The sequence below is a fragment of the Myotis myotis genome, unplaced genomic scaffold, assembly GCF_014108235.1.
Source record: "Myotis myotis isolate mMyoMyo1 unplaced genomic scaffold, mMyoMyo1.p scaffold_m19_p_6, whole genome shotgun sequence".
Lineage (NCBI taxonomy): Eukaryota > Metazoa > Chordata > Mammalia > Chiroptera > Vespertilionidae > Myotis > Myotis myotis.
The window spans coordinates 86,553,350-86,561,978 of NW_023416368.1; the positions used below are offsets into that span (position 1 = coordinate 86,553,350).

Sequence of the window (8,629 nt, forward strand, 5' to 3'; positions counted from 1 at the left end):
CCCCCTTCTTTTCCCCTCACCTAGATCCTCTGAGCCTGGAGACCCAGCAGTGCAGGGCGGAGCGGAGTGGCCAGACTCCCCACCCAGTGCTCCTGGGACAGAACCCCCAGCCCAGGACCCTGGGATCCGCTTCGACCCCCCTGGGCCATGCTCCAGTCTAGTCCACCCCAACAGGCCAATGGCAGTGCCTGCCCCTGCCCCATAATGTCAAGCCCAGCCTGGTGCAGCCTCTTCTGTTTCACGGAGGTTTTTAGGGTTCCCCTCACAGGACATGTGGCAACAGGTGCTGGGCAGAGTGGGGAGAGGGGCGATGGTGGCAGAACCTGGAAGGGGGACGTGGGGTATGGGACACTTGGCTGGAGTTTGACTCAGTTGTTACGTCTGTAAAATGGTAAAATAGGACAGGATGTGCCCCAGGCATCATGCGAGTGTCTGAACAGAAAAGGCTGGGTATGCAATACGCATTTAATAACCACCTGCTGTGACTTTAATCGTCAGTCTTTCTGTCCTGTCCATAAGATGAGGTGGACATTCCCTTTTCCCCTTCAGGCCTCCAGGCCCGTATGTCGAAGACCGTCAGACCTGGGACTCTGCATGTGATCTCCCAGGAGCAGGGACGGTCCAGCCGCCCGGGCAGAGCTGCCCTCCAGACTGTGCTGCCCACTGGGCTCCAGAACCCCGGCCTCAGGGTGTCCTTGCCCCTGTCTCCTGTCCTCCAAGCACAGCTCTGCGTCTAGGGCTGGCTCAAGGGTGCCCCAGGGCAGCTCTGTCTGGCCCCGGAGCGGGCTGGGCGCGTGCAGGTCAGCCACCTCGCCTTTTCCGCACGGCATGGTCACCACCAGGGCCTCTTTCAGGAACTCTTCCTCCTCCTTCTGGAAGTCTGCCGGGCTGGTCCACTGCCACGCCTGGAGAGGGAGGACGGGGTGAGGCTGTGGGCGGGGCTCTATTTCCCCCCCACATAAGGGGTGGGCCAGGTCCCCGCTGCCTTCATCCTCTAAAACTTGAGGCCACTTTGAAGATCCATTGGAATGACCCCCACTTCTCTTTGGGAAATTGCGCCTGCTTTTCTCATAGTGGATGTGATTGGGCGGGTAACTCTGGCCCAGCCAATCAGAGCTGGGCTCATGGGTGGGGCATGTGAGCCATGCTGAGCCAATCAGTGATGGCCCTGAGAGTTTTGCTCCAGTCAATGGGGGAAGACTGACTGAGCCTGCCTGGGAAAGAAGTGTGTAGGGAGGACAGCAGCACGGAAAGATGAATCCATGGTTCCTGGATCCAGCCATGCCTGAAGCCCCCACCTTGGGATTTTTTTCCCCTTCAGATTCCCTTTTGGTCAAAGTCACTCTGAGTTGTTTCTGCCGTTAGGGAATGGCCCACAGGAGGTTTCTCTCTGGGCCTCTGCTTTCCCATCTGTATAATGGGGCAGGTTTTTGGAGTCCCTGACTTATGAGTTGGAGGAGAATAAAATGAGCTAATTCCTCATCAGAGCCCTTGCCCAGAGTATATAGACCCATAAACAGGACCGAGAATTACAAAAGGAGCCCTTACCAGCTTCCCCTGGCCGCCAGGAAACTCGACAGCGGTGCTGGCGCAGGGTGTGGGCAGGGGCGGGCACAGGTGTGGCAAGGCCCTGCAGAGACAGGGGAGCCGGTCAGAGGACAGTGCTTCTGCCTATTCTCCTGTTTTGTTGTTCTGACTTGTATTTTTCATCTTCATTATGTTACAAAGGCAGTGAGGACGTGGACTGGGGAGGGCAGGGCAGGAGTCTGACAGGCCCCGGGGCGCAACCTGGCCCTGCCCCCGCTGCTGCCGGCCCTGACCATCGGCACCTCAGCTTCCTCATCTGTAAAGTGAGCGCAAATCTCTACTTGGAGTGAGTGGTTGTTACTGCTACTGTTACTGTTACTGCTACTGTTACTGCCACTGCCACTGCCACTGCCACTACTAGTGCCACTGCCACTGCCACTGCCACTGCCACTGCCACTGTTACTGCTACTGCTACTGCTACTGTTACTGCTACTGTTACTGCTACTGCTACTGTTACTGCCACTGCTACTGCTACTGTTACTGCTACTGTTACTGCTACTGCTACTGCTACTGCTACTGCTACTGTTACTGCCACTGCTACTGCCACTGCCACTGCTACTGCCACTGCCACTGCCACTGCTACTGCCACTGCCACTGCCACTGTTACTGCTACTGTTACTGCTACTGTTACTGCTACTGCTACTGTTACTGCCACTGCTACTGCTACTGTTACTGCTACTGTTACTGCTACTGCTACTGCTACTGCTACTGCTACTGTTACTGCCACTGCTACTGCTACTGCCACTGCCACTGCCACTGCCACTGCCACTGCTACTGCCACTGCCACTGCCACTGCTACTGCTACTGTTACTGCCACTGCCACTGTTACTGCTACTGCCACTGCTACTGCCACTGCCACTGCCACTGCTACTGCTACTGTTACTGCCACTGCCACTGTTACTGCTACTGCTACTGCTACTGTTACTGCCACTGCTACTGCTACTGCCACTGCCACTGCCACTGCCACTGCTACTGCCACTGCCACTTCCACTGCTACTGCTACTGCCACTGCCACTGCCACTGTTACTGCTACTGCCACTGTTACTGCTACTGTTACTGCCACTGTTACTGCTACTGCTACTGTTACTGCTACTGCCACTGCCACTGCCACTGTTACTGCTACTGCTACTGCCACTGCCACTGTTACTGCTACTGTTACTGCCACTGTTACTGCTACTGCTACTGCCACTGCCACTGTTACTGCTACTGCCACTGCCACTGTTACTGCTACTGTTACTGCCACTGTTACTGCTACTGCTACTGTTACTGCTACTGCCACTGCCACTGCCACTGTTACTGCTACTGCCACTGTTACTGCTACTGCTACTGCCACTGCCACTGTTACTGCTACTGTTACTGCTACTGCTACTGCCACTGCCACTGCCACTGTTACTGCCACTGCCACTGTTACTGCTACTGTTACTGCTACTGTTATTGCTACTGCTACTGCTACTGCTACTGCTACTGCCACTGCCACTGTTACTGCTACTGCCACTGCCACTACTACTGTTACTGTTACTGCTACTGCTACTGTTACTGCTACTGCTACTGTTACTGTTACTGCAACTGCTACTGTTACTGCCACTGCCACTGCTACTGTTACTGCTACTGCTACTGTTACTTTTACTGCTACTGCTACTGTTACTGCTACTTCTACTGCTACTGCTACTGTTACTGCTACTGCCACTGCCACTACTACTGTTACTGTTAATGCTACTGTTACTGTTACTGCTACTGCTACTGTTACTGCTACTGCTACTGCTACTGCTACTGTTACTGCTACTGCCACTGCCACTACTACTGTTACTGTTAATGCTACTGTTACTGTTAATGCTACTGCCACTGTTACTGCTACTGCCACTGCCACTACTACTGTTACTGTTAATGCTACTGTTACTGTTAATGCTACTGCCACTGCCACTACTACTGTTACTGTTACTGCTACTGTTACTGCCACTGTTACTGCTACTGCTACTGCCACTGCCACTGTTACTGCTACTGCCACTGCCACTGTTACTGCTACTGTTACTGCCACTGTTACTGCTACTGCTACTGTTACTGCTACTGCCACTGCCACTGCCACTGTTACTGCTACTGCCACTGTTACTGCTACTGCTACTGCCACTGCCACTGTTACTGCTACTGTTACTGCTACTGCTACTGCCACTGCCACTGCCACTGTTACTGCCACTGCCACTGTTACTGCTACTGTTACTGCTACTGTTATTGCTACTGCTACTGCTACTGCTACTGCCACTGCCACTGTTACTGCTACTGCCACTGCCACTACTACTGTTACTGTTACTGCTACTGCTACTGTTACTGCTACTGCTACTGTTACTGTTACTGCAACTGCTACTGTTACTGCCACTGCCACTGCTACTGTTACTGCTACTGCTACTGTTACTTTTACTGCTACTGCTACTGTTACTGCTACTTCTACTGCTACTGCTACTGTTACTGCTACTGCCACTGCCACTACTACTGTTACTGTTAATGCTACTGTTACTGTTACTGCTACTGCTACTGTTACTGCTACTTCTACTGCTACTGCTACTGTTACTGCTACTGCCACTGCCACTACTACTGTTACTGTTAATGCTACTGTTACTGTTAATGCTACTGCCACTGTTACTGCTACTGCCACTGCCACTACTACTGTTACTGTTAATGCTACTGTTACTGTTAATGCTACTGCTACTGTTACTGCTACTGCCACTGCCACTACTACTGTTACTGTTAATGCTACTGTTACTGTTAATGCTACTGCCACTGCCACTACTACTGTTACTGTTACTGCTACTGCCACTGCCACTACTACTGTTACTGTTACTGCTACTGCCACTGCCACTACTACTGTTACTGTTACTGCTACTGCCACTGCCACTACTACTGTTACTGTTACTGCTACTGCCACTGCCACTACTACTGCTACTGTTACTGCTACTGCCACTGCCACTACTACTGTTACTGTTACTGCTACTGCCACTGCCACTACTACTGTTACTGTTACTGCTACTGCCACTGCCACTACTACTGTTACTGTTACTGCTACTGCCACTGCCACTACTACTGCTACTGTTACTGCTACTGCCACTGCCACTACTACTGCTACTGTTACTGCTACTGCCACTGCCACTACTACTGTTACTGCTACTGCCACTGCCACTACTACTGTTACTGTTAATGCTACTGTTACTGTTACTGCTACTTCTACTGCTACTGCTACTGTTACTGCTACTGCCACTGCCACTACTACTGTTACTGTTAATGCTACTGTTACTGCTACTTCTACTGCTACTGCTACTGTTACTGCTACTGCCACTGCCACTACTACTGTTACTGTTAATGCTACTGTTACTGTTAATGCTACTGCTACTGTTACTGCTACTGCCACTGCCACTACTACTGTTACTGTTAATGCTACTGTTACTGTTACTGCTACTGCCACTGCCACTACTACTGTTACTGTTAATGCTACTGTTACTGTTACTGCTACTGCTACTGTTACTGCTACTTCTACTGCTACTGCTACTGTTACTGCTACTGCCACTGCCACTACTACTGTTACTGTTAATGCTACTGTTACTGTTAATGCTACTGCCACTGTTACTGCTACTGCCACTGCCACTACTACTGTTACTGTTAATGCTACTGTTACTGTTAATGCTACTGCTACTGTTACTGCTACTGCCACTGCCACTACTACTGTTACTGTTAATGCTACTGTTACTGTTAATGCTACTGCCACTGCCACTACTACTGTTACTGTTACTGCTACTGCCACTGCCACTACTACTGTTACTGTTACTGCTACTGCCACTGCCACTACTACTGTTACTGTTACTGCTACTGCCACTGCCACTACTACTGTTACTGTTAATGCTACTACCACTGATACTGCTGCTGCTATTGCTACTGTAGCTGTTGTGGGGGACCGTGTCCGGGAGAGGCTGGGAGTTACCTGTTCAGGCTGAAGTACCCGAGGACGCCCAGGAGGAGGATGCTCAGGAAGCTCCCCAGGGAGGCGAGGAAGATGGACAAACCGGACAGCTCCGGAAGCTGGACGTCTTGGGAGTGAGAGAGCTTGGGTTGGGGGAGGGGTACCTCCTGCCTCTCGTCAGGGAGGGATCGGGTGGGTCAGGCCATCCATCAACTTCCTGCGGACCCTGGCACACCACCGGCCCCACCATGCCTCAGTTTCCTCATCTGTGAAGTGGGAGGCCAGGGAGTCTCCTGGCCCGTGACGGCGGGATAAGGCCTGGCACACAAGAAGTGCTCTGTCGCGCCCCTGGACCCCTGACTATTGGTTCTGTCCAGGTTTCACTGCGAGGACAGCAGGCAGGGACCGTGGCAGGAACAGGGATCATTTAGTCTCCAAATCTCTCACAGGGACAACCCCCAAGACAATGGAGCCCGCCTCCCCACTCACTCATTCATATGCATTCCTGTGCTGCCCCCATACCAGCTGGAGGAGGCAGACCAGACACAGATACCCCCACCCATCCCCAAGGTGTCAGGTGGGGAAGAGGGGCGGTCACAGCTGGAGGGTGCCCAGAGGGAAGCACAGAAGGCTTCCCGGAGGAAGAAGCTTTGGCACTGGGTTTTGAAGGATGAGTAGGAGTTTGACAGCAGAGAAAACAAACATTCCAGGTATTTGAGGGGCCCTCCTGAGCAAGGCCACAGGAGTGTGAGAGAGGTTCATACGGGGAAGCTGTAGGAGATGAGGTGGGTGGAGGCGGTGGGAGCAGATCAAGCTGGACTTTCTCCTGAAGGTGATGCATGGAGGGCAGGGCCGCTGGCGGACTCATGCGGAATGGGACAGTGCATGCTGGGTAACACCTGGGCCCTGCCCCGGGCCCCCACTCACCTATGTGGAAGCGCTGGGGCTGGCTCCAGGCGCCCCTCAGTGTCGCAGTGTCTGCTCGCACCTGCACGCTGTAGGCTGTGCCAGCCCGCAGGCCAACGAGGGTGACCTGGGTCTCCGTGCGGTTCACGGGCAGCTCTGCAGGGGGAGGCAACCATGGGTCCCTGGACCCCCTCTACTCCCAGGAGGCTGGGCTCAGGCAGTGGGGTGTCCCTGGTCCCACCGGGGGGCTGTCACACCCAGTGGGAGTGGAGCTGCTGATATGAGTGAGGGGTTGCCATTCAAACACCTGGCACACTCTGAGCACCTGGCAGTGCCCCCGGTCCCTCTCGGGGGCAGTCGAGACCCCTGAGTCCAATTACCTTGCATTATTGGAAAACGAAGGGCCAGAGAGGGGCGGTGAGGTGCCCAGGGTCACATCGCGAGGCAGGACTCAAGCCCAGACCCCCTCCTCCCCCGGCCAGGCCCGCGCTGCCCCACATACCGGTCACCTGGTTGCTGTCCTCGTCCCGGTAGTGCACCACGTACGTCTTCAGGACGCCAGGGCAGGGGCTCAGCAGGGACGGCGTCCAGTCCACAGACACCGAGTCCGGGCTGAGCACCTTCACCGAAACGTGCTGTGGGCTCCCAGCCTCGGAGGCTGCAACCAGCGTCAAGGCAACCGGCGTCATGGCCATGGTCAACCCCCAGAGCCCCGGCCAGGCACTTCCGTCCCAGCACTGCCCAGGGCACCTTGGCCGCGACCCCCAGCCCCACCACTCGGGCCCCGCCACGCCCCCTCTCTGAGCCTCCGGGGTCTTATCTATGAGATGGGCACCGCCTCTCAGGTGTCTTAGGAGTTGACTGAGCTCACTGCACCCGGCCAGCGTGGCCAGGGTCCGGCCAGCAGCCGTAACCCTAAACGCTTATTCCTCCTCCTGACTCCTGGGGCCGCTGCTGAGGCTCCAGGAAGACCGCCCTGCAAGTTCGGGCCACTCACCATTGCCCCCGAAGTGGTAGGCGGACGAGACGGTGGACCACGAGGCGGGGTTCCTGGGCTGTGCCGAGGACGAGACGGTGACGCGGTAGCACGCCCTCTGCCCCAGCGCCCCGGCAGCTGGGCTCCAGCGGAGGGTGGCTGAAAGGGTTAGCGAGGGCAGGCCAGCCAGTCAGCGGTGGTTCCCCCTCCGCACCTCGCACCGGCTGTGCCCTCTGCAAGGAACTCCTAGAGCGCTCCGACTCATACTCCACGGCCTTCGCCCCAGTGTCCCCTCCTCCAGCGTCCCTCCCCACGCTCCCCAACCCACCCCCAGCCCCTTCAGCCCAGCCATTACCCCAGGGGGCAGAGTCTCTACGTCCCGCTCCTCCTCCCCAGGCTGGGAGCTTGGAGGGACAGGTTGAGGCTAAAGCTTCCTGTGGCCCCAGCCAGGCCCAGGGCAGGAAGTGGGGGAGCGAAAGGCTGCCTGGGCCGCAGGGCACCCTCTCTTTCCGTCCAGAGGCCTCAGGACTTTGTCACCAGCCTCTTGCCCGCTGCCACCTTCCTTGACGAGGGTGAATGTTTAAGAAACACCCTGGAATGTGAGACTCATTAGCCGCCTGAGCGCCATCTGCCCAGGGCTGAGCCCTGCCACCACCCCAGGCTCCCGGCAGGAGCCTCCAGCCTGCATCGGGGGTGGGGCGCGAGTCTCGGCCTCTCCCCACCGCTGTGTGATTCAAGCAAGTGGCCAGACTCTCTAGGCCTCGGACACTCCCGTGTACAACCCCCGCAGGTCTGAGCGGACCGGGAGCTCCACTGGAGGAGGCAGGCAGGGGGCAGCCACCACCCTGGTACCTGTTCCAGAAGAATCCGGGTCCTGGGGCACAGTCAGGTTGCAGTTGGCAGGGCTCTCGTCCTGGCCCTGGGGCTGCCACTCAATGCAGTATGTGAGGCCCGGGGCCTTGGCCGGCCAACTCATAGTGGTCCCATGGGCTCCGGCACTGATATTCAGAGGTCCCGGTTCTGCAAGGAGAGGGGGCCGGGGGTGGGGCACCTCAGGACAGCCGCCTCAGTCCACCACCCACCAAGGCTCCTGGAACCCCGCCCCCTCTTGCCCAGCTCTACCCAACGGGGCCCAGAGTGTCTGTACCTCTGTCTCCTGACACTGGGAGCTGCCCTGTGGGAGGCTGGGCACAGAGGGGACAGAGGGGATGTTTGAA

At 56.0% G+C, this 8,629-nt stretch overlaps 1 protein-coding gene across 2 annotated transcripts in view; it reads right to left on the reverse strand.

The window, feature by feature from the left end:
* Positions 1-374: 374 nt before the first annotated feature.
* IL12RB1 (interleukin 12 receptor subunit beta 1) overlaps positions 375-8,629 on the reverse strand; it is a 23,358-nt gene continuing 15,103 nt past the window's right edge. The window contains exons 10-16 of one of the 2 annotated variants that reach the window (XM_036315206.1): positions 8,265-8,432; positions 7,434-7,571; positions 6,939-7,094; positions 6,458-6,592; positions 5,552-5,657; positions 1,549-1,630; positions 375-905 (exon numbers count right to left, since the gene is read on the reverse strand). In XM_036315206.1, the coding sequence (XP_036171099.1) occupies positions 546-905; positions 1,549-1,630; positions 5,552-5,657; positions 6,458-6,592; positions 6,939-7,094; positions 7,434-7,571; positions 8,265-8,432 (1,145 nt within the window). In that variant the 3' untranslated portion in view covers positions 375-545. The remainder of the gene's footprint in view (positions 906-1,548; positions 1,631-5,551; positions 5,658-6,457; positions 6,593-6,938; positions 7,095-7,433; positions 7,572-8,264; positions 8,433-8,629) is intronic. The other variant, XM_036315207.1, reaches the window with a different exon arrangement.